Source organism: Cyanistes caeruleus, chromosome 17 (assembly GCF_971803275.1).
Source record: "Cyanistes caeruleus chromosome 17, bCyaCae1.hap1.1, whole genome shotgun sequence".
In the NCBI taxonomy this organism is placed as follows: Eukaryota; Metazoa; Chordata; class Aves; order Passeriformes; family Paridae; genus Cyanistes; species Cyanistes caeruleus.
In genome coordinates, this window is record NC_141717.1 from 580,748 (window position 1) to 604,898 (window position 24,151).

The 24,151-nt window shown below is 45.1% G+C and overlaps 3 protein-coding genes across 57 annotated transcripts in view; 1 reads left to right on the top strand and 2 right to left on the bottom strand.

The window, feature by feature from the left end:
- Positions 1-8,521, bottom strand: part of GLYR1 (glyoxylate reductase 1 homolog) — a 27,625-nt gene extending 19,104 nt beyond the window's left edge. For 2 of the 6 annotated variants that reach the window (XM_086855089.1, XM_086855085.1), the window contains exons 1-3: positions 8,377-8,517; positions 6,322-6,358; positions 5,357-5,436 (exon numbers count right to left, since the gene is read on the bottom strand). In XM_086855089.1, the coding sequence (XP_086711215.1) occupies positions 5,357-5,436; positions 6,322-6,358; positions 8,377-8,414 (155 nt within the window). In that variant the 5' untranslated portion in view covers positions 8,415-8,517. Of the gene's footprint in view, positions 1-5,356; positions 5,437-6,321; positions 6,359-6,472; positions 6,588-8,376 lie in introns of all 6 variants that reach the window. The other 4 variants (XM_086855090.1, XM_086855086.1, XM_086855088.1 and 1 more) reach the window with 4 other exon arrangements.
- On the top strand, positions 8,483-12,250 carry MRPS34 (mitochondrial ribosomal protein S34). Its single transcript, XM_023936369.2, has 4 exons — positions 8,483-8,783; positions 9,490-10,593; positions 10,695-10,737; positions 11,581-12,250. The coding sequence occupies exons 2-4, from the start codon at positions 9,970-9,972 to the stop codon at positions 11,853-11,855; spliced, it is 942 nt and encodes a 313-aa protein (XP_023792137.2). The 5' UTR covers positions 8,483-8,783; positions 9,490-9,969; the 3' UTR covers positions 11,856-12,250.
- Positions 12,251-15,343: 3,093 nt separating this feature from the next.
- The window catches only part of MAPK8IP3 (mitogen-activated protein kinase 8 interacting protein 3), a 77,404-nt gene continuing 68,596 nt past the window's right edge, over positions 15,344-24,151 (bottom strand). For 22 of the 50 annotated variants that reach the window (XM_086855083.1, XM_086855081.1, XM_086855078.1 and 19 more), the window contains 7 exons: positions 22,862-23,033; positions 22,648-22,761; positions 21,398-21,436; positions 19,645-19,824; positions 19,248-19,391; positions 18,080-18,222; positions 15,344-17,077 (listed from right to left, as the gene is read on the bottom strand). In XM_086855083.1, the coding sequence (XP_086711209.1) occupies positions 18,101-18,222; positions 19,248-19,391; positions 19,645-19,824; positions 21,398-21,436; positions 22,648-22,761; positions 22,862-23,033 (771 nt within the window). In that variant the 3' untranslated portion in view covers positions 15,344-17,077; positions 18,080-18,100. Of the gene's footprint in view, positions 17,078-17,251; positions 18,223-19,247; positions 19,392-19,644; positions 19,825-21,397; positions 21,437-22,647; positions 22,762-22,861; positions 23,034-24,151 lie in introns of those variants that run through there. The other 28 variants (XR_015277542.1, XR_015277540.1, XR_015277539.1 and 25 more) reach the window with 5 other exon arrangements.

The following is a 24,151-nucleotide window of genomic DNA, read 5'->3' on the forward strand; positions in this document are numbered from 1 at the left end:
ATGGTTGGAATTAATGAGAGAGACGGTTTTTGTATTCGGACTCAGTTGTTTATCTTTTCGTATCTGTATTACATTCTCACAGACAGCACACAGCACATCAAGCTAACAAACTAAAAATGGAACCCCAGATCTCTCTCTACAGGACCTTTTAAGTGTAAGCTATCCAATTATAAAATGGCAACTAATTTATTTTTACTTTTAACCCAAAAACCAAACACTTGTGCTCCGCACTGTGGACTTTCCCACCCAATCCCATAATACCAATACCCATGAAGGTGAAAAAGCAAGATAAGCCTACGCCCTAAAACCCCCATCTTGCTACATATGTATTACTATATCCTAAAACCTTAAACTGTATTTTCCACCATGTGATATAACACACTTCTATTTAAACTACACATTTACAATCTCAATTCAATTTTGGAAGCCTTTCCATGGCCTCAGGTCAAATACACTGTTCTCCTGTGGGTCAGTGCCTGTTAGCACAGAAAGCTTTTAATTCTCTGTGCCCAGGTGTTGGGGGTTAGGGTTCCAGCATCTCACTCTCCTGTTTGAACCATGAGCACTGCTTTGACAGCTTTGTCAAAGCACTATTGGATACACTGAAGTAGACAAGGTACAAATACTATGATAACTATGAAAACAATCAATACATACATGCTTACTTTCAGAAGTTCTCTCCACAAAGGTGCAAGGCTGAGGTGTAATTGCACCAAGATGTCGCATTTTTTTACAAGGTGTGATTTGGAGTGACATCTGTGATTTTGTCTTCATTTTGTTTTGACTGAGGAAAGCCAAATATTATACAAAAATCCATTTTCACTGAGCCAAAGATTTTCAATTCTTGAGCTTCATAGGGTGCCTCAGGGAGAAATTTGGTTAAGACACCCTATCCGTCATTGGGATTTATAACAAATCGTGAAAGATCTGGAGAGACATTTTTTGGTATTGGCCAATCTACTGGTAAACTGACCAAGAAGGTTGAGAATGGCTTTTCTGGACTTGAATAAATCAAACAAATGGTATCCAAGCCTGATGTACTGGCCAAGGTCACCCAAACATTGGTTTTTGGTTGACTCATGGGCAGGATCGCATCACTTAAGGCAAACAACAAGATAATAAGGCACAAGTATGATATCTGATTTAGTTTCATGTTTCTCTTTGGTTCCCCTTCTGAGTCAAGGCACCTTTTTTTTGTTTTCAATTTCCACACAAACCTTTTTGCACACTTCCTTTTTGTCTTTTCTCAATTCCATTATTTCTTTTGCATTCAACTCCGCCAATTTGGATTTATTTTGATTCTCAGATTTCAACAGCCTTACACCTTGTATGAAATTCTAAATCGTAACATGATCCACAGTTTTGTCTGTAGTGATTTTCAGCTATGGTACTGTGCCTGCAGAGATTTTCAACATTCCAGCTGGCTCTGCTACAGCAACACAGAGCTCCACGTGGGATAATCTGCCTCACTGAGAAGTACCAGAAACACAAGCTCACCCCCTCCATCAGATCAGCCTATCCCTCCAGCCCCTCTGACTACTAAGGTGTATTTCCAACAGTTGGCAAATTTAAAACAAGTGTTTTCTGGTGTCAGGACCTGGAAGAACATATCAGAAAGACTACATCCTGAATTTACTCTCTCTCCTTGAAAACCAGGAAAAACAGTGAAGAAAAAAAAAAATAGGCAGAAGAAAAGGGTAGGTGCTTTCACCCAAATAGAACATGGAGGATGGAAAGGAGTGCTGTGTTAAAATCACTGCACCTGATGGAAACAGGCTATCTTAGATTGCATGCTTCCTCCATTTCTTCCTTAATACATAAAGTCAGGAAGTGCCCCTTGACCCCATCATATTTAGTTTCACACTGATGCTTCAAAAGGGTGTAAGAAAGAATGGGCTTTCCCAGCTTCCTGTTAAGACTGTGACATACATGACTTGCAAGTCCATTTGGCTGTTAGTGAGTACCAAAAGGGGAAGGAAGGTGAATGGCTGTGTTTGTACACACATCTCTGATGGCTGCAGGACTCACATTAGTATTTCTATAAAATCATAGCAGAAAAAAACACCTTCAAAGCAATGGTATTTTTAGTTTTGACAAATGTAATAATGAATTCCTAAGCAGGCCAAAAAATATAAAAATATTTTTAACTGTATGACACACACCAAGAAAGACGTGTGGGCCAGCCAGTCTATAAGTTGTAACTACTAAAAGCAATAAATATACATATACAGCAAAATAAAAGTTCTTACTTGACTACTGAAATATCTACAAAGATTTTCTATGACAAGACTGTAGCATGGAAATTATAATAAAAGGGGATTTTAAATACTACCTGAGAAGCACATCTGAGAAGTTATAAACACAGATAAGAGGTGTAAGTTCCGCTTCTAAATTAAATGAAATTTGCTGTTTAGATTCTTGCAATGGATATTGTTACATGCTTGTCAGGTCTATGGTCAGGAAACATCAACTGTTCTTGATTTTATATAAAGAATCCTTTTAATGTGACTTACTCTAAGAAGAGACACTCAGAAAAACAACTCTTAGTTAGACTAGAAAAGCCTTATTATCAATTTGGAGAACAAGGTAATAAAAAGACATTACACAATTGCCTTAATTGCGATGCACACAATCACTTAGAATAGGACATAGATATTACATCACTACTAGGAACATCAAGGTGGCTTTCACTGTGGTAAAGATATGTACTTCACAGCTTAAACACAAGCAAAATCTGCTTCCATGGGTAGACAATCCTTAGATTCCAGAAAACCCATTCCTTCAGAACTAACAGGAGAAACATCACCAACACAATTAACACAGAGCTCAGCAGAAAAATTATCAAAATCCAGGACCTAGAGAACAGTCTGAATGCACTCATGCTCTCACCTGTGTCTCGGACCACAACACTCACAGCTTTCCAATTAATCTGTTCCCTTACTCACTGTGGCATTGCACAGGCCCAGTACACGGTAATATTCAATTTGCAGGAAAAGGAAAATGCATTTCTGCTGTGCTGTATCCTAAGCTAGCCAGAATTTCACAAATTACCAAAAGTTACACATTACACCAAAAACCACTGCCATACCATCAGTATGTTTTTATTTACCACTCTGCTCTGCTCATGCACATCCATTTTTACTTCCAAACATCTTCTTCCTTAACCTTTAGCATGACAAACCAAAGGCACATGAGTCAGGAGGGAACAATTTTCACCCAGACTGGAACAGGGGCATCTCTGGCCACAGCAGGCACCTAGGAATCCTCAGAAGGAAATAAGACTAAAATAAGGCCCAAGATTGCCTACCTCTCCACAAACTCACTGGCAAGAACACTCAGAAATTCATGGGAGGGACTCTCCTCATTTTTGCCTTATACACACTGGACAAGAGGTGAACAGACGACACCAGATCCTCTCCTGTTCAAGCTCAAAGGATAAGCAAGTAATACAAGAGCTGCAGCAATGGATCCATGGTAAAGAAATGCCATCAAACAGCATGAACATAGCAGAAAAAGAGAAGTGCCAAAAAACAAAGCTACATACACTAGACCACCAGTATGGATAAGTGTGCTCCTCACCATCCCTCAAACACCCCCTCTGCACTCTGCTATTACTCAGGCTGCTCATAAGGTGGTGACATTCTCTCAGTTTCATATTTCCAAGTCCTGTTTATACAAAGACCTGAAAAAAGTATTCACAAAACCCACTACTTTACTTGTACAAAATAAGAGATTTTCTCTTCACCTTCACATTTAAAGTGAAATAATTTATATCTTTCCTGATTTATATCTCACTGATTATATACTTAATACTGTTACTATACTCGAGACTGGCTCACTGATTATGCTCAAATGTGAGAACTTGCCCAAGGAACACACTGGTTAGAAGAGCACAGATCTAACCAGCACAGCCTTTTGAAGTTCCAAGTCAGGACAGAAGAGGCACACAGGCTTCTCTATCTTCTCTCTATCAACACTATTTGAAAGAAAGGTGATAGTATTTATTTCTGTTCAGTTTTCAGGTAGGGTATGCCAATCAAAACAAACAAATTTTTAATTAATGATTATCTAGCATGATATCATTAAATTTCACAAGCTGGAGATTGGGGTAAGGGGCTACACTACAACAACCACACTATCTTACTGTGCCAGATGACTGAATATGCCCCAGCCAGAGCTCTAGAATCTTGCAAATAATCCCGATTATTTTGCAGCTCTGAACTGTTAGTTTGCAATCACGTTACTAATCTCAGCTACAGTATCAAAGATATTTGACTGCTTGTCTTAATACCAAAAAACCCCTGTATTTGATTCAATAATGTGAAATACAAGAATTGAGAACAAATTATCAGGACAGAAATAATCCACTTCAACTCAGAATTTATTAGCACAAATAACCATATTTAATAACACCACCAAAAAACATTCTCTGCCCTCAAATCAACCTTCACCTGCCTCAAGTTACTAGAGATCCAAACATTACCATTAGTATGTGGCATACACTACTACTCCATCAAGTTTAGACCTCATTTCTTAATGGAAAAAATTTTTGAAGTATTAAGCAAAAATAATTTCCTTAAGACATATTCATCAAATGGCCTCAGTTCTTGTCACCTTTCTTCCAAAAAGTAAAGGGTTTTTTAGTCTTCCACAGATATTTGCAATTTCCTTCTTTATTCCATGACTTAATAGGATATAGCAGAAAACAAAGAGGAAAACTGAAAAATTATCAAAATAATTTTCAGTTTCATAAAATATCCAAGTTCTCAGAGGTTTTTTTTGGGGGTTTTTTTCCCCTAGATTGTAATCATTTAAATCTAAGACAATTATGATTTTGTTCACATTTGAAATCATTAAATTCTGCCTTGCAAAAAGGCAATCTAAAACAGTTTTGGCTCTCTTATAGTGAAGTCTTCCAAAAGCACAGCAAGAATATTTTCAATCAGTAAGTAGGACAGTATATTCTTTCACAAATGGCAATTATATAGTCAATTGTACTCCTCTGGCAGCAAAATAAAATACTCTGAGCTGTACCTTTCTCATTCATGGTTACAGGCTAAAATCTAACAGAGTCATGTCTCAGCTAAAAGTGGCAAGCTATCATCACAGCAGCAACTCAAATCCTAAGCTAAGTTTTTACAGTCTTCCTACACCCCATTGAGCAGCTACATCATCTAGTAATAGTTGAATTTATTTTATTGTGTGGTTCAAAGGGAATCCTTTATGACGCTATATTGCACAGTAATATTGGTATATATTTCTTCCACAAAAAAAATATTAGTAAATATTTCTTCCACAAAAGATCCACGCTATGTGGTACAATATTTTCCCCAGATGAAAACAAGCAGGTACATACTGATCTTCTGTTCCAAAAAACTTCACAAAGAAGCACTTTTTTCCTCGAGGTTTCTTCAGATCTTTAGGTGGGTTAACAATCTGAAGGTGATTAGAAATCAAAATTAAAAAGCACATAGTGACAAATTTTGTGATTTTACCAGCCAGTGTTCAGCTTTATAGATTTTTTTAAAATCTGATTAGGAAGATAACTGGCATTAAAATTTGTTCCATTTAGGTAATCCTTAAAATTTAAATTTTGTCTTTACTCCCAGAATAGATTGCTTATCAAGTTCAAAATATTAGCAAGAAGAAAAGCTAACATTCAGTTATACAGGCGACACCTGTACATGAGCCTGGTGTTAACTTGATTCAAAAACCAAATATATATAGTTGTCAGCCACACCAACAATTCTTTTCCCTGACTCATGCTGTTACCTCAGCATGCTTAGCCCTCATACGACATAAAAGACAAAAAGTCTTTCAGAGAAGTAGAAATAATAGAAATGGCATATAAAATTCTTTTTTTTTTAATCTTTAATCAAAAAACCCCTAACCAAACCAGAAGTAGGATCAAATTACCCCAAATAATTCTCAAAAAACACAGCTTTAAAACAGTATATTGAGAAGCCAGACTCCTTATGTCTATTATTTAACACAATACTGCTAACCAACTTATTATGGAAGAAATGTGTCTTGCAGAAAGTGACAGGGATTAAACAACTAAATTTGGGAAACATTAGCAATTCCAGAGCTGTGTCTCTGCTTTTCATTCCATATGAACTACCACCTGTTACTGACAGACTGAGATAATAGATCAAATAAAGCCCTAAACTAGTTCACAGTTTATATTTGTGGGGTATATGTGCTTTCAGGCAAAGCTTTCCCTACACAGAAGGAAAACACAAAACAATGTGCACCTAAACAAAAAAAAAACCACAAGCCATGAAAACTAAGACAGCAACAATAAATACAAACAAACCTCACCTTCCCTGGCCATGGAGGGTAGCGGCCCAGCTTCCCCCTAAAGAAAAAATAAAGTATTAGGCACTAGAATCAGAGAAAAAAACAACTATCCCAGTGTCTGCTTTTTCACATTTTGTCACTTTTCATATTAATTACAATTTGCAGTCCAAACCTTCTATGCAAGGCAGGACACATGGCTGACATCTGCACCTAACTCAGGTCTCTGGACAGTCTGTTTGACCTTGCTGGACAGTCAGAACTGAAGAGAAGAGTAGCAGCTACACTGCCTGCAAGATACAAAACAAATAGCCACTGCAGCACCATAAGTGTGGATATTTCATCATATGGAACTGAAAAAAAGCACTGATGCAGGCAATCAGACCACAATTCAGGTTGAGAATGTCCATCTGCCTGTCTAGAGAAGTTGGTGAGCAGAGCAGCCACCATTTCCCAGCTCAGAAATCTGAGGTTCTGATTCTCACAGGAAAGCACTAATGGCAGGATCCCCACAACAGGTTCAACACTATCACTTTCGTCAGGTGCTTACCCCCACACTAACTAAAGATGCGAAGAGTCATTGAAAAACAGGCAGAAAAGTCTACTTTCTACACTTGGAAATGTTTCCATTATGAAAACTAGGCAATATTAGAAATAATCACAGAGGAGAAAGAGACATTAGTCTTAGCCCTCAGCTCACCAGCTTTCCTGGTGAGCTTTATCCTTATTTCACCCTTGTCACTGACTTGTGCTGCAGTACTCTCAAAACTCCATTAGTAACTGTCTTGCAAGAGACAGGCAAAGAACCTGTGGGGCCCAACAACTCCTGACACAAAACTTCTCAGCAAGTGGCACTGCAGCCCCCTGAGATGGCAATGCTGCCCAGACGATTCAGAAGCCGGGGCAGGCAGGAACACTGCCAAGAACTGTGACTATGACCATGTCTCATAATCAATGCTCCCATTCCTGCACTGAGAAAATAAATCAGCAAACCCTTTCTGCTATTGCTTTCTGGTTGTTAAAAGTTCCCTGTGACAGGTCTAGGGACAGTACCTGGCTGTCATGTACAAAACTAAAGCAGGATAATCTGCATTCCAACACTGAGAGCAGAACACTCCCCAAAATCTCATCTGAAAGAAATATGCTAAAAGTAACTAATGTTTGCTTATTTTGCTATATAAATTAAACAACTTCCCAGCACTGTAAATTTTTCAGATGAGAGCTGCAGCTGTCACAGCCTAAAGCACATACTTCTTTTTATCTGGGTTATCAGTATAAATGCATGCATTTACGTGTTGGGAATTAGCTACTTCTCTGAGCCCTGGCAGGACAGCCTAGCCCATTCAGCATAGCAGAACCTATACACTTAATCGGTGCTCACAGGGCACAGTGGAATGCTCTTACTTCTCCCAACCAGGAAACACAAAATCACAGCTCTGACTATTTTAGGGTAAGAGTGCAGTGACAAGGGGAAATGGCTTCTGGGGGCTTCCACAGGGACACCCCACCTTGCAACGAAACGCTGGATTGTTGTGTCGCTTCATTGTCATGAAACGGTGCCGTGGCTCTCCCTAAACACCTTTTATCTCTAACCTTTCTCGCATCCCTCGGGAGCTGAGCCCATGCTTACCAAGGAACCCCAAAGCGTACGTCCTTCCGTCCGGCTTCCCGCATCCCTCCATCTGACACAGCTTCCATAATGCACCGCCCCCGCCAGCCTCCAGTGCCGGCCCGGCTCACAGCCCAGCCCACCTCCCGCCGGCCCGGTGCCCTAGCTCTGGGCTGACTCCCGCCGCTCCTCCCACACCGCCCCAAGGACGGCGGCGACGATACCCGCAACCCGGCAGCGGCCCCATCACTGCCCTGCCCTGCCAAGCCCCACCCTGCCCGCACCCGCTCCCCAGAGTCGACCGCGAGCTGACAGCGCCCAGCGCGGCCCAGCCCGACTCGGCTCCCGCTGCGTCGTTCCCAGGGTTGGGTGCAGCCCCGCCTGCATCTCCGCAGCCGCAGCCTGATTCTCCTAAGGGCGCCCGGGCCGCCATGCTCCGCAGCCGCTACCCAGCCCGAGCCGCCACTCACCACACCAGGTCTCCGAGCCTCAGACTCACGGCCGCCATCTTACCGACACAGACCGGCCGCGCCGCGCAGGGGCTGCCGGGAGCAGCGGGAGGGAAGCGGCGGCCGCGCCCATTGGGTGGGCCCGTCACGTGGGCAGGCGGTCCATCACGTGGGCGGTAGGGCTGTCAGCGGCCTCTCCCTTCTCCCTCCTCGTTGTGCTGGCCGTGGTTCCCATTTGGGCGCGGGGCGGGGCCGAGGTAGGAGGGAGGCTCACCGGCCTCTCTAGTCGGATGTTCCTGGGGCTACCCGCCGGACGTGGGATCGTGGGAGCTGTCGCGCAGGAGCTCATGTGGAGCGTTTGGAAGTGGCGGTGGAAGGAGCGCTGTGTGCCGAGCGCATCGTGGGAAGTGCCGGTGGCAGCCCGTGAGGTGGTGTTACTCTGCTGGGCCACTCTGGTGGTGGCTGCCGCCCCCACATCTAGTGGGGCCATGTTTGTGCCGGGGCAGCGAAGGGCACTGCAGCACCCCCGAATTAACAGCGGTTTCTTTGAGAGTTCCCCTTATGAAGCAGTAACCGGGCTCCGCTGGTGCCGCTGCTCGCTGCCCTTGGACTGCATATGTATCCCCCGCGGGGCCATACCAGGAAGTGGCGGGTTTGGAATACGATTTGCGCTCGTTCTCCCATGCTGGGGGAGACGCCGTATGTGGTCAGCTGTTGCGGAGCTGCATCGTTTTCCGTGATGACTTGCTGTGTGTGATAATGCTTTTAATTTCTGTCCATCTAACAAAGCAAATTTCACATTTTTTTCAAGCATTCTTGTCACCTCTTCTCCTCTGTGGGCTCACAGAAACTGATGCCTGGGTGTCTTAAATGGACACGAGCTTGATCCTTGTGCTTCACAACTCCTGGGTACAAGCTCCCAAATCTGTACCTTGTAATAAGTGGTTTAACTGCTCTGCTATTTCCCCAGTTTTGTGTGGATTGAGATAAAGTATTTTATTCTAAACTGGTGTTTCTCAGTCAGGTACCTCCTGCTTACTCCTATGCCCCTGTCTTTTTTCAAGAGATGCACCATATTAGTCTTAAGAGTGTTGTCAGACTTTTTAATGTGTGGTTTACTTTTTTTATGTGTAGCACACATGAATACACCCCTTTCTCCTCACACGTTGATCTTGGCTGCTGGAAAAACCCACTCAGTGTCCTGAATGCCTTCAATATAGGACATCGCAGCAACGCTGGAATTGTTGAACTTCCTTTAATTTAACATAGGGATTTCAAAGAAAAAATTAAACTCTTCTGTCAGATTTAATTTACCAGTCTATAGCCAAAATCCAGGGACTGATCTATGCAGTTTCTACTTATAAGTCTACTTACTAAAAGTGTGGCCTAACTGTGCTAGTATTCCATGGCTGGAGCAGGTCAGAAGAATTTTGTCTTTTCCCAGTATGGAGTTCCATGACCCAGCTCCTTGCTCGCGGCCCAGCCTCTGACTGAAGACTGGGCCAAACCTGTTGCTTTAATCGTCCTAAAATTTGGTTTGCTCAGGCTTTGAACTTTCCCTGACATAGCTGAATCTGCTCAGATTTTTCTAAACCAGACGCTGTTCAGAGATGCATGTCAACAACCAAGCCCGGCTCCCCCGAGAGCCGCCCAGCACACAGAACCGTCAGGCCGCGCCGGGCCTGCTGGCACCGGCAGGTCCACCACCACAGCGAGAGGCCGCGGCACGCCATGCGCTCTGCGGGCAACAGCCGGAGAGTGCCCACCGCGGGCGGCTGGGCCACGCGGAACGCTGCGGCTGTGGCTCACGACGGGCGGGGCGACTTCCGCGGGACACGGCACGGCTTCCGGAAGAGGTGGGATCGGTGGGTCCGGGTACGGCTCTCAGTTCTGCTCGGCTCCGCGCCCTCGGCCGTCGCCATGGCCCGCAAGAAGCTGCACCGGCCCATCGCCGCCATGGCCAAGAAGATCCGCGAGTATCGGGCGCTGAAGGATAGGCCGCGAGACTCTCAGCGCTTCTCCGTGGACTACGAGACCATGCGGCGACCGCTGACGCAGAAACGGCTGCCCGTGCGGGCCTGGGAGGACGTGCGGAACGAGAACCGGCTGTTCGCGCTGCTCTGCCGCCTGCCGCGCTTCGGCGTGGGCCGCACCGTAACCCGCAAGTCCTGGCTGTGGGCGCACGACGAGCCCTGCTACTGGGTCATCACCAAGGTGAAGGCGGACTACATGGCCGAGGTACCTGCCCCGTGCTGCCCGCCGCCCCGCTGCGCTCTGCGGAGCTCCCGCCCGCCGGTCCGCCGCGACCCACTCTCAACAGGTTTCTCTTTTCTTTGCAGAACATGGACCATGGAAGAGCCTGGGGCTACCTGACTTTCAAAGGTAAAACCGGCTCGTTTTCCCACACATGGGGGCAGGGCTAGAGAGCACCGGGTGCTTGAGGGTGGTAGGGAAATCGTGGGCTACCTGCCTGGGAAATTTGTTTTTCTCAGATCTTCTAATTGGAAAAGAAGTTCCCCGCGTTTCAAAAGCTGGGATCTAGCTACTTCAGAATGTCTTTCCAAGGAATGCTGTGGGAGAGCCAGTACAGTATGACCTTGGGGAACAGCAGCACTAAAATCATATTAGATGAGCTGACTATTCTGAGACTTTCAAAGCATGACACAATATGAGCGTGATGGTATTCCAATTAAAATTGTCACTAAAAAGGAAAAAGTGCAATGGCAAGTAAGTTGTTTCACTAGAATTTTAAAATAATGATTGGAGTTGTATGAGTGAGTTTTTCTTTTTAGAGCTGTTTTATATTAAGTATACAAATTTCCCTTACTGGAATTACTGAAATAGTACCCATTCAAAGGCTTTTAAGTTGTTGAGAACTTTTAACACTTGGTTTTCCAGGAAGCTTTCGTCATTGTAGGGAGAAATTAATCTTGTTCCTTAGCCATGGCAATGGAACTTGAGAGAGACCAAGCAAAACTAAATTAAGAGAGGTTGTCATCCACAAGGCTGGAACATCTTGCCTGTAGTCCTTCTAGCCTGTTCCTATTTCAATTCTCAAGGACAGAAGAACGATCCTACAGTGTAGCAGGGAATAATTTATCTGGCCCTTTGAAAACTGTTTACTCTTGCCTGTTGTAGCATTTTGGGTGCCAAAGAGTTAACAATGTGTCTGGAGTCATTTTTTTGTGATGGTGTTACCCACTGGTGTTCATCATCTTTTCCCAGGTAAAACTGAAGAGAAAGTGAGGGAGATTGACAAAGCCATGTACCATGATTGGCGTATGGTGCCGAAACACGAGGAGGAGGCCTTCAAGAAATTCACCCCAGTGCCTGAGGAGACTGTTCATTTCCTGCCCTACCCACCACTGCTCCGAGCCATGATCCTTGCACAGTGGCAGAAGGAGGGAAAACCAATCATGGAGCCAATTATTGATCTGGAGAAGGTGCTGGCCTCTCCCCAAGATCCGGCAAAGAAAAAAGCTGCAGGGACACTGGTATAAAGACTTGTTATGTGTTCTGAGCATCCCATGTGCTCTCGCTGCCTGTTAGAAGCCCAGTGCATAAGGGGTCTTAGAGAGTCCCTCTGTGCTCATTATGGTAGTATGTTTCCAGCTTTCTCCTCAGCCCTCTACAGTCACCTCATCTGAAAGGGAAGCTGCAGATATATTCAGACTCCTCTTCTGTAACTTTGGTTTCAGTCAGCAAAAATGATTCCTTGGATAGTCTCTAAATACACAGCTCCAGTCAGCCAGCTGCAGTTCTTTGGAGCATAAAATTTTTTACACAACTTGGGTCCTGCATGAATCATACAAAAATGACTATCACAGTATTTCACAGAGCTGTGAAAAAATGTATCTGCAAATGGAAATAAAAGTTTTCTTAATTTTGCAGCACAGTTCTAAGAAAATTCATGATTTTTTTTCAATGCCTGGAAATCATCATGGCAGCCAAATGCAGAGCCATTAGTTCAGGCACAGCATCTGGTTCTCTGAACACAGCAGGATGTTCTGGGTTACTTGAATGTGAAGGCAGTGAACAGGAAGTGAGGAACATGACTTCAATACTAAGATATTCCAAAAATATCCATCTCTTACTGCCAAAGATGGCTGTCAAGAGATAGGAGAATTTTTTTAATTCTGGTGATGCAAAGGAGGTGGGCTCTTACCATTTGAAGCCAAATGTAAATTATCCCTGTTCCAGGGCAGCATGTTATGAACATTAAAACATGGAGCTCCTGAGCACAGTTCCTGGTATTTCATCTTATGCAGTGGCTGCAAATGCTGCTGCTGTGTCAAAGGCTGTTGGAGGGTCTGGTCTGGGTGTGGGTGAAAGGAGCACAAGAGCTGTTCAGCTCTATAGATCAATTCCCTGCAGAGGTAACTTTTTAGTCCCTGTGTCTGCAGGTAGTCAGGAGGTGGTGTTCCATTTACTGCAGCATCCTGAAATCACAAATAACCTGAAGGGATTTAGTGAGGGAGAGCGCAAATGGGACTCTGCTCAACCCGGTGTGTGTGGCCTGGATGAGGCTGGTAACATGTGGCCCCAGCCAGCAGGAAATGGCTGTCATCAGGCAGGAGCACACGGATTGACAGTGGCTACCTGTATTTCCATTTCCTCACCAGAGGCTCCTGAAGGATTAAGATGCCATGTGATATGAAGGAAAGCTTTTCTTGTGAGTTATAAGCTGGTCCTGTGACAAGGAGCAGAGTCTGGGAAGAACTGAGCCTGCCTTGTTGTGGCAGGAGCACTGAAGAGCATGTGCCAGATCTAGTTCTCTGGCTTCAGAAGGAATGGGAGAATACAGGAGAGGGAGAATCGGGAATAGTGTTAAATGCACAGTTTGAGGGCTGTGAGCCTTCCCATGGCAGTTGCTGTGGCTGGAAGGTAGTTTGACTGATTCCCAGAATTCACTGCTGGGCACTGAGCTGAGCTGGTGTCTTCCTGTCCTCACCATGACTGAGGTACTACTGAACACAAACCAAGAAAAACGGAGATGGGAGGGAGGTGTAGTTGTGAATCCAGTCGGGATCTCAATGTAGCACCAGCAGAGAAGTTGTCTCCCTGAGGGGGCACACAGAATCTGACCACAGTGGACAGACCCAAGTGCTGATCACAGCAGCCCCAGAAAGGCAAGAAATGACCTGTGACCAAAAGTCAAGGGTCATGGGTCACCCTTACCAGGGAGCCAAGCCAGCAGCAAAACCAGATGTAGCTGATAAGGTATAGACTCACCTAAAAGCTTGGGTGAATCTCTGAAGATGATGTAGTCAAAATGCAGCCCCCCAGGTCCAAAGAGTCTATCCAGGGGTGGCTGGAAACAGACAGTTGAAGACTCCAGGTTGTGCTTCAGTGAGGCTCCTGAGCCATAGGAGGAAAGGGCCCGTGTAAAGGTGGGGGTCTAGGTGTCACTGATCAGGACAGTTAGGACCTACTGGTGAGCTCAGGGTCATAACACCTGGGGGAATGGGTGTCTTCTCACAGAGCCCCGACAGCCTGGGAGCCTTACCCTGACAGTGAAGGTCCCTTCTGGGAAGCTGCACAGCCTATTGGGTGTGTGTTGGATTCCATGCTCAGAACATGCTGTGAGCTCTGATGGGCCTCCCAAACTTGTATGTTACCTCACAGATTGTTTACCAACACAGGGGGATTGTTTGAAGGGTGTTGGCAGTGACATGCTTTCTTAGCCACCAGACATGGGTGTACTTCACCCAGGGCCCTGTGTTACAGTGCATGCCTCAACGAGATCCCGAGATTGACTAGCATTCCTGGGGCCCAGAGCACATCGTAGAAAATGCTGACAAAGGGATGGATTCTTCTTTTTGCAATCCAACAACTGGTTTATTGAACACAGCTTTGAATAGGTGCAGGGACAAGGACCAAGGATTGGGCTATGGGCACAGACTTAAATGAGGGGCAAAAGGGGCAGATCTGAGGGTTAGAGTCCGATAGGGACAAGGGAAGAGATGCAGGGGAGTGGATAAGGGTTAGGAGAACCAAGGGGATAACAGGGGTGGAACAATGTGGCAAAACAGAGCCAGTGGAGGTTAAGGGAAGGAAGAACATTCTAGGAAGGGTACCTGAATGGTAAACAGGGGCTGATCAAGGGTGACATCAATCCCCACACACTATCAGAACACCAGAACCCAAAAGAACGTGTGGCTGCAAAAGGCCCATGGGAGGGAGGCCTTTTCTTACTGTTCTATATAGGCATCTCTCCCCTTTTGCCTCTGCACCCCCAGGTATTTTGGTCCCTGGGCCTCCACAGCTCTGCTCAAACTGCTCCTGCCCATTTCAAGGGGTGCAGCCCCAGGGATTTAGGATGGATCACAGCACATGTTTCCAAACCTCGCTCCATTAACTGCAGAGGCATTGCCAGTTTTACTACACCCTGGCCTGTGCCACACCACAGTGGTGTGGAGGTGACTTGCCTTAGGGCAGAAGATCCTGGAGCACCTCTCCAGTCTTACGGACAGAGTTCCCTTGTACATTGCCATGTCTAGCCCTTGAATCAATGCAGTTCTACAAAATTGTTGAAGGTGTCCAAATGCTGCTGGGACTGAGGAGCAAGCTCCCTACGGTCAAATGATGCTGTTATCACTGATGCCTATGGGACTGTGAAGTGCCAATCTGTACAGTACTGAAAAATGACCCAATGTGTTATCCCTGACAGTTCACCTGAAAGAGCCACCCTGACTAAAGTTGCAGGAAGCCAGCAGAATGCTTCTCTGCTCCAGCTTCTAGTTCTGAATCTGTGCCACCTTTTATTTCCACCATTTATTTCTGCCACTGGTACAAGCTACAGATTGCACTGTTGCTTGCTGGACCAGCCCCTTCTGCTCTCACCTTGTGACCCATCCACATTTCATTTCTTGTCACTGAACTGCTCAACAGGGAACACTCGAGCTGCATTCCCATCCTTGCAAGTGTCCTGTTAAAGACTGAACAACAATCCCAGTGCCTTCATAGGAACACAACACACTGCCCAAGCTGATGTTAACATGTTTATTACATACAGAACAGATACGGTTTGTTGTTGATAGCATAGGGGACAAAGCACGGGAATGTATTCATACAGCAGGCTCTTTACAGAATGCCATCTTCAGACCAAACAGCGGAGTTTACAGGCCTTAAGACACTTTTAAAAATCCTTTTGTAACATACAAGATACTTTACATACATCACAGTGGAGATATGACAGAGAAGCGTACTGAAGCCAGTCAGTTTTCACCTTGATGCCCAGCAGCCACCCAAGGCTGCAGGAGCTATCAGTGGAGGCTGGGTATCCCCCCTGCAACTGCCCCTCTGGGCCATGTGCTTGTCTTGGAAGAAAACACAGCATTGAGTTGGAAAGGAACCTGATGGGAGGTTCCATCATGTTGTTAGGGCCCAGTGGGTGACAGGAGACCAAGTGCTGTCCCTTCAACTGTTCAAACCAGTCAGTGGTACAAATTCTGACTTTCCTATGAAAGTGTTGACAGAACTAAGGAACTGAACCCTACCAGGGCTTCTTTTTTTCCCTTCAGGTAGCCCAAATTCTGAAATTTGCCTGGCCCTAACTGATGAAATATTACATGACAGTGGAATCTGTGCTCTAAATGTTGTGTTGTTAACTTCAATGCACTGTGTATTGGAATCCAAAGAAGTCTTCCTAACAGAGCGTATATGGCGAAAGTGAATGAGAAGCCTGGAACAGTCAGCAGTGCCCCAGCAAAATGTCCCTGGTGAAAGCTCCCCCAACATGCAGGCAGTGGCTCAAAACATCCCTTAACCTCGTGCCAGTCACAGAGCCCAGTATGCAGATACCCGGAAGATGCCCTCCAGCTGGATTCCTGGCTTGGGGAGGAGTGGTGTGGTGGTTCATGTCACCAGCACTGCTGACACATAGCATGGGCACCACTGTGGCTGGCTGAGGCCTCTGTTCACCAGAGGTGTCTCCTGCCTTCTTGCAGGGAAAATTTATGCCTCACCCTTTCCTGAACTGTGGATACAAAAAGTGTTTTGGTGCTGCTGTGTCAGGAGAGATGCCACATTAAAGCATCCCCTGGGAATATGGCATCCCTGCAGCACACCAGGACCTGCAAACCTGATCCATGGCAGCAAGCACAGGACACAGTGGAAGAGGAGATGGAGGCTTTCCCAGCTGTCCCCATACTGTCACATGGACATCTTTGTGAACCCTGGAGTGCTGTACAGGTCAAGGAAGAAACAAGATGACCATCACAAGCTTCCAAATTCATCACTAAAAAATGCAATTTGCCCTAGTCCTGCACACCCAGAAAACAATGTTCAAGGGACACAGAATTTGTCCTTGCAGGACCGTGTCAGAAAGGGAGAACACACCTCTACACCAGGAACTTCCATATTCTGCATCTTGAGCTCAAAACCACTCACCCTGGGCCCATTTTTTGCTGCTTGGTTTGTAAGCAGGATGCATATCTGCAATCACTCAGCATTGCTTAGACAGAAAGGGCTATCACCACTTCTCTTGGGGGCTGTCAATTTTTTCCAGGAGTCAGAAATTTCCATCTTTTCAAACTACTTACTAGCATAGTCACTGCTTGTGATGTTAGGTAAAAGATGTCAGGAATCTAGCCTCAGTTCCTTTTTCTGTGTGACATCAGGTGAGAAATAGCCTTGACTGCACTTGTCCAGTCTTTCCTAACCAACTGCCAAGTCTCTGTTTTCCAAGTCTTTGTGAAAAGAGATCTCCTTCCAGCAGGTCCTAAAAAGAAGACACAGCCTTGAGATGAGGCAATCTCAATGTGTTAATGTAGAAGTCACAGCAGATCAACACCATCTGCCCTTGCCTGTCTTTTAAAAGCCACCAAATGCAAAGCAGAGACAACCACCACATGAACCTTTCAGAATGAACTCAGGAGTTCTTTTCTGTATGGAATTTTTGGAAGGGAAGTTAAAAGTGTTGCCTTTTCTGGTCTTAAAAAAGCAACACTCCAGTACCCTTTAGCTACTATGGCTGTTTGGCACTGACAATCAAACACCTATCTCCCATTTGAGCCCACAAAACAATTCTCTTGGCACACACACAGGCAGACTCCCAGCACATGACTGCCAAGGCAACCAGCAGCAGTAAAGGAAAGGACTTTCCCCCTGCAAAGATGGAAGATGTGATCCCCACAGTAAGGGTGCTGCTGCCTTCTCCAGCCCCACAGCCAAAGTGCTGCTGAAACCATGATGCTCTTTGGAGGGTTCATTGGACATTGGTTTCTCTAAGTCCAGAGGATGTTATTCTGTGCTTAAGGGTGAATAAGGATAAGATGAAGAGTCTACCCATGAGCTAGAAGGATTTCTGCTGGGGTGCTGCAGAAATGATTCACCATCACTGCTTTAGCAGGGAATACCTGGGGGACACACTTTTTTCTCATGCAGGTGGGAGTGAGGCAACCTACCCAAGAACCTTAGCCACTCCCCTCCAGCTGCCCCTCCTGACACTGGGCAAAGGTTTCCCACAGTCCTGGCTCCAAGCTCACTTCATGGTGTACTGCCATTCTTCTCCTTTTAGATGCCAGCTCCAGAGCAGAACAAGAACCTAACCATGCCAAAAGCATACGGGCCTGAGATGAAAGCTGCAAGTTCAGAGGTTCAAGGGGGTCACAGTCCAAGGCAGGAACCGTTGCAGTTGTCCAGGGTCAGTTTCCAGAAGGAGTTATAATGCAGGCGTTCTGTATGTACATCATGGCATTCGGGTGGGAGGAGGGACACTTACATTGTGGAAAAAGAGGAATTCTCACTCAGGGATGTATGATACCTGCCACACAATAATGTGGCTCCGTTCAGCCTTGGAAAGTATTGGCTTCACCTGGGTGCCATCTCCTGCATTCTCTTCCGTCTCATCATCTTCTCCATCCCCTGAACAGAGAACAAAGAGAGTAGAAATGTCAGGAAGGAAAATGTCATAGTGCACTGCTCTGGAATACTCCAAAGAGGCCAATACCCCTTTTAGAGTCCCAGAAGTCTGGTAATAGACACTGTGAGCTGAGATCTTTCTCTGTGCCTGGAGAACATTTACAGCAACCCCATTCTTTTCTGAAGCTGGACTGCATGGATGGGACAAACTAGCTCCAGCAGCAGCAAAAAACACCCTTCCTTTCAGGGAAGCCGATTTTTACACAGAGCACCCTCAGCAGCATAGATGATTGTAGTGGGGCAGCAGTGTATGGAGCCAGTGGCACAGATGCATTTGTTCTTTCCAAAACCATTCATACTGATGCTATTTTATGATAGTTTTCATATATTTGTAGCTTTGTAGATTGCTAATGCATGGTGGTAGCTCCCAGTACTTTTCCTGCCCTTTTCCCCTACATTTTAGAACAGTACACTAACTCACTAACACATTCCTGATATACTATTTAGCCTTGCATTTTTAGTTAACCAAGGACACCTTGCTTTTTACCATGAATCACAGGCATAATAAATGTGTGGCAAAGCTCTTGGACCAACTCCAGAGGGGTAGAACCTGGGGAAAATTACCTAACCAACTGCTCTTCTGATTGGACAATATTTGTTAAATACATTAATTTGTTTAACTTACAAAATTGTAGAAGTCCTATACCATGTGTGTATACTGTACCTGGAAGCCTCCAGTTAAAGACCTGCTTTTATATTACTTCCTATTATCAGTATTGTCTCTAAAGAGTGTTGTTTTGTTCTCCATTTTGCAGGCATCATTATAGCCATGTGGCACTGCAGCCACAGGGCACAGGTTGACAGCCTTGTGCTGTGCAAGGAAAATCCTTAATTGCCCTCCCAGCCAGATGCAGGAGAAACAGTGTGGGGCTTTTCTGCTTTGGCTCCCCGCAACAGTGATGCCTTACTCCATGACCACAGCTATGCACCCACCACCTTTCCAGATGCTTCCCACCAAGGGCACTTACCAATCCGGAAATCGATGTACCCTTCTCCACCACTCAGCACCAGGACATTCTTTAGCTTCTGCCCCTCAGTCTCAGTGGCTGCTGTGCTGGGGTTCTCCGAAGGGCTGTCCAACACACTCCCGTTCAGGGTCGCAAGGACATTGCCTAGGAGAGGACAGAGGTGCTGTCAGTGCCTCTGCTCAGCCCTCACACAGTTCACACACACAAACATATTGTGCAGAGCAATTCTTTCTGCTAGTCATATCTGGCAGTCACTCCACTTTAAACATAGATGTGTGAACTACTGGAAGTGCCAGCCATGGCCAGAACCCTAGTCTGCTGCAGATCAGCTCCAGCCCCTGCTACAGAAGAGTGGAGGGACATGCCCTTGCTGAGGGAGGACTGTGCACATCCTTACCAGGCACAGAGACGAAGAACTTGACAGCATCACGGTGGCCATGGAAGCAGAGCTGTGCCTGAGCCATGGAGCAGTACGGAATGAAGCTACTGGCAGATTTGTCACTGTTGTCATCACCATACACATGGATGACCCCACCGGAGCGACTGCCCTCTCCAGAGGTTGGTGAAGTCTTGTTGGCTGGAGACAGGGAGCAGGAACACCATCAGTGGTGATAGCTTTGAGTCACCTTTACAGAAGGGACTCAAAGAGAAAACTCAAGAGCTGTGAAGGAAAACCTGTAAATGTGCAGGTCTCTTTAAAGGTCTTTTACGAGTGATGTGATGGAGAAGACCAGATTACACAGTCCCTCTCTTTTGGAGTGGGGCAAGCTAGACTGGTGTCACCAGCAGTGATCCTGTCCAGCCTCCAGAAATAACCTGCTGTCCTAGGATCAACCTTGGTCTTTTGTAGCTGGCAGGGTACCCGAAGTGTCCACTGTCCCCTGGAGGAGAATTACTGCTCTGGATTAGTGATGCTGCTCAACTTCCAAGTCAAGTCCTTTGCTCACGCCCAGTCATGAGTACACATGCTGCTGAAAGCAGTCTCTCAGTCTGGTGAAGCCTCCCAGTCCACTCAGAGCCATCACAGAAGTGGAGTGAGAACCTTCCTCATTTCTTGATTTAACAATGACACCAGATTGTCAGCTACTTCAGCAATTAACATCTTTCAGATGCTCATCATCCACAGCTTCCAAGAAGGGTTTAGGTGCCTGTATCCCTCATGATCAAGCTCCGAGAATGTGACAGTTTCCACTCACCAAGCAACAGAGACCAGTACACTGCGCTCGGGGTGGGAGATGCTTTCCTTCTGCATGCACGTATATTAGTACAACGGGAACAATATTAAACCAGGCAGATTTCACTTTTCTGTGAGAGAGGTTGATTGTTTCATTAATTATCTGCAGTTCTGTGTTTTAACTTGGGGTGAATTTCAGTTATGTGACTTGGACAAAAGAGACTTCTCCCCATCAAGCTCAAGCCAGGATGGTGGGACAAGTACAAATACTTTGACGGAAGAATGAGAGTCAGTGTGTATGTACAGTATCTGGATTTTTACTGCAACTAATATCATATGCTTTAAAAGGTGGAGACATGTGTTGATAATGCATCTGGACATCCACATGAATGTCTTTAAGTGAGAAAAACGCCCCTCTAATTTCAGACCCTGGAAAGCCGTGAATTTGAATTCAGATCCTGCCTTAACTGGCACAAACATAAACAATTCTTCATGCTTATCAAGTCCACTTGGGTTCAACATCTTGTTTGATGAATTACAGCTGGCAGGTGCCATAGCACTGCTAGCCATTGGCCTGAAACTGATAAAAGAAACAACCTTGTAAACAAAGGATGAGCAAGGGAGACCCTGGAAGAACACTCTACTCCTGCTTCTGAATCAATGAACTTTTCCAGTCCCCATCTCAAACCAGTCTACCACAGTAAGGGAACCACTGCTGAAGAATAATTATTCTTAACACAAAAAACCAGAAGGATCAACAATGAGATGGAAAAAATTATTTACAGCCATGGGAAATGAGGATACTTTACATGACTGTCTCTGGTTGCCTTTTTCTAATGCAACTTAAAACAAAAGAGTGATGAGGAAAAATGGATGGAGAGAAGTTGAATGGCAGAATGGAAGGGTGGGAGAATGACTACATAGGGAGATGAGTGTAAAAGGAATGACAGCTGTGGAGGGGAGGCAATGGACTTACCCCGGAGCCCAAGGAGTTGGCCGCGGTGGAGGACTACAGCTAGGCACAGGAAGGGAGTGGGAACACAGAGGGGCACGGGAAGTGACAGGCAGGATGGGAGAGAAGAAAAAGGTGATTACTGGGAGGTAATTTGGGGGCAACAAAAATAGTATAAAACCTAGAGAAACCACCACAGAAGCTCCTATTAACATACTAACACTATTCTTGCTCACTTTGCTCTTACCATACAGGGACATAGTATCTGAGGTGGGAGAGGGTCCATGTCACAAGGACCCACTGCTACATTTTTAGTGAGATTTTCTTGTTTACCTCATTTTTTACAGGAACACACAAAGATAAAGTAATTGGTTTACAGCAGGGAAAAAGTTTAACCCAGAACAAGGACAGCAGCCTTAAGACAATGGACTCCAGATAGGAACTTAGAAACAAGACCAAAATTGCAATGCATGAACAGGATTGTGTCGCTGCCCTCCTGGTGTTAATCCCAGGCACATACAGCTTCACTGCCCTCAGAGACCATTCCAAGCCTGATTTTCAGGAGGATTACAAGAGGTTTGCTCTTTTTACACAATTTTATTTGCTTCTCAGCTTTCCTGTGGGCATTGGTGAGAAAACATACATTTGTCTGCTTTCTGTTGACAGCAATTGCAATCAGCCTGAAATCCTACTTCCCCATGGTGACCTGGATAAAACCTTCAAAATAAGATGCTGACAGGCAGGTACAGAACAGAACTAGTAAGATCTTCAACTAAACTTCCAGCTCCAAAGATTCACCTATTTACTCTTACTGTTGGGTCCCCTCACCAGGCTGGATTTGGTGTAGGATACCTATTTCTACTTGACTGATAAAACTGAGCCCTAATCTGAGTAAATTGAGCTTTTCTAAGCTCAGTTTCTGGAAAATACTGCTATGGAAACATTTGGATGACTAGGCCAAAATAGAATTTCCAGGGAGATCTTCCTGGTGACCTCTCATTCCATCGCCTCCCTTTGGAGACTTACTACAATTCCCAAAGCTTTGTTTCCCCTGTTTCACAGTAGCTACACAATGAGTTTGCATCACTGCTCTGTCAAGGTCCAGGGCTGCTCATACTCTGAGCTCTTCTCCCCGAACATGGCTATGATTAAATGGTGTCAAATGTCAGGAAAGCATCAGCCTGCCTGAACCACCTGCCATGCTGAACAAGTACCACCTAAAATATTCTTTTTTTTAGGGGAGATGCCGGAGTACTTTCAATAATGTCACTTACTCTCAGTCAGGGGAATGGAGATGACAACACCGTTCCCGGTGCCCACCCACAGTCGGTTGCCAGCAATGAGCAGGGCTGTGATCCGCACGAAGGAGAAGCCCAGCTTTCCAGTGCCTGGGAAGCACAAATGAGAGTTGGGGAGTCAGTGATGACTTTGGGCAAGGTCTGCTTTGGGCTAATTCTGCCTTAAGCTCAGTAAGCAACAGACCCTCACCTAGCATCTTGCTGACGTAAGGCTCAATGTCAACATCCTGCAGATGTTGATGGCTGTGGGCATGGTAGAGCCTCAGCGTGGAGTCCAGGCGGATGGAAACCCACACTCCATCTCCAATCCATGCCAGCTGTCGCACCTGGCTCTCCCGACGAGGATGGGCATCAAAGGATTTCTGAAATAGGTGAACCAACCTGAGTTCACAGAAGTTTTGCCATTATCTATACTCCACATATACATACATTCCATTTTCAACTGAGATCACTTGTTTGGATTCGAAAGATCTTGGAGAAAAGCTGTGTAAATGACAGCTGATCCCAGCAGTTCACTACTGTACACAAAAAAATCCTTTGCTTGAGCAGCTGTATAGCAGCTTTGAAGAGTTGACAGTCTTTTCAGACCACTTGAGGAGCAAGAACATTTAGATGCCAAGAGCTTTCAATGTACTTGATAGAAGAAGAAAACACAAAACTCCAGGATAAATTCCAAAGATCAAACTGCTTTGGAACATTAATGTGAACTTCAGATCCAGCACTTCTTATCTCCTTGATTAGAATTATTTCAAGCACTCACAGATTTGTACCAACACCATTGTACTGATTTTCACCCAAAAGGCACTAAACACTGTTTCTTCTTTAGTGGGATCCCGGGGGCTTACTAATTGTACTGTTCCTTTGTGCCAGAATGCCTTGTAGTGGTTTAGGTTTGTTAATCTGATTTTTTCGGTTAACGTACTAAATAATGTCGTGGGTTTAGTGTTAGCTAAAATTACTAGTGCATTTATTTATTTTTTGTTGTGAGAAATGGATGAGGAGGAGGGCAAAATAGGCTTTAAACTTAAAGGGTATGAAGAATACTTTATTAACAAAATTAAAAGAATAAGAAAAATTAGACTAAAACTTTCAGAACCCTTTTCCTCCCTTTGCTTGACTTTTTTCTTCCCCAACTGACCATGTAGAGACAAGATCTGGGATTTTAAATTAGTTAGTACTTTTACAATAGTTTTTCATCAGCTCTTGTAGGGAGAGGAGTTGTTGGGGGTTTTTTTGCCATGCTATGAAGACTTCTTTACAAGGAACAGTTTTCTTGTAGTTTTTTTATTTTCACAAATAGCAGCTGCCCAGGAAAAAAATCTGTAATTGTGAAGCTCTTTTTATTTTTACAGCCTTACACAGCTGAATTAATGGGCTATGTTAACTTATGGGGTATTATCTTAAGGATGAGCTGTTTAAAAGTAAAGGGTTTTTTTATTTATTTTTGTGATTATTTCTATTTCTGGGAACAGAGGTCTTC

Coding starts and splice junctions, on each gene's coding strand:
- MRPS34 (XM_023936369.2), top strand. CDS start 9,970: ATGTCAACAACCAAGCCCGGCTCCCCCGAGAGCCGCCCAGCACACAGA. Junction 10,594..10,694: donor AGGCGGACTACATGGCCGAG/GTACCTGCCCCG, acceptor TTTTCTTTGCAG/AACATGGACCATGGAAGAGC. Junction 10,738..11,580: donor GGGCTACCTGACTTTCAAAG/GTAAAACCGGCT, acceptor ATCTTTTCCCAG/GTAAAACTGAAGAGAAAGTG.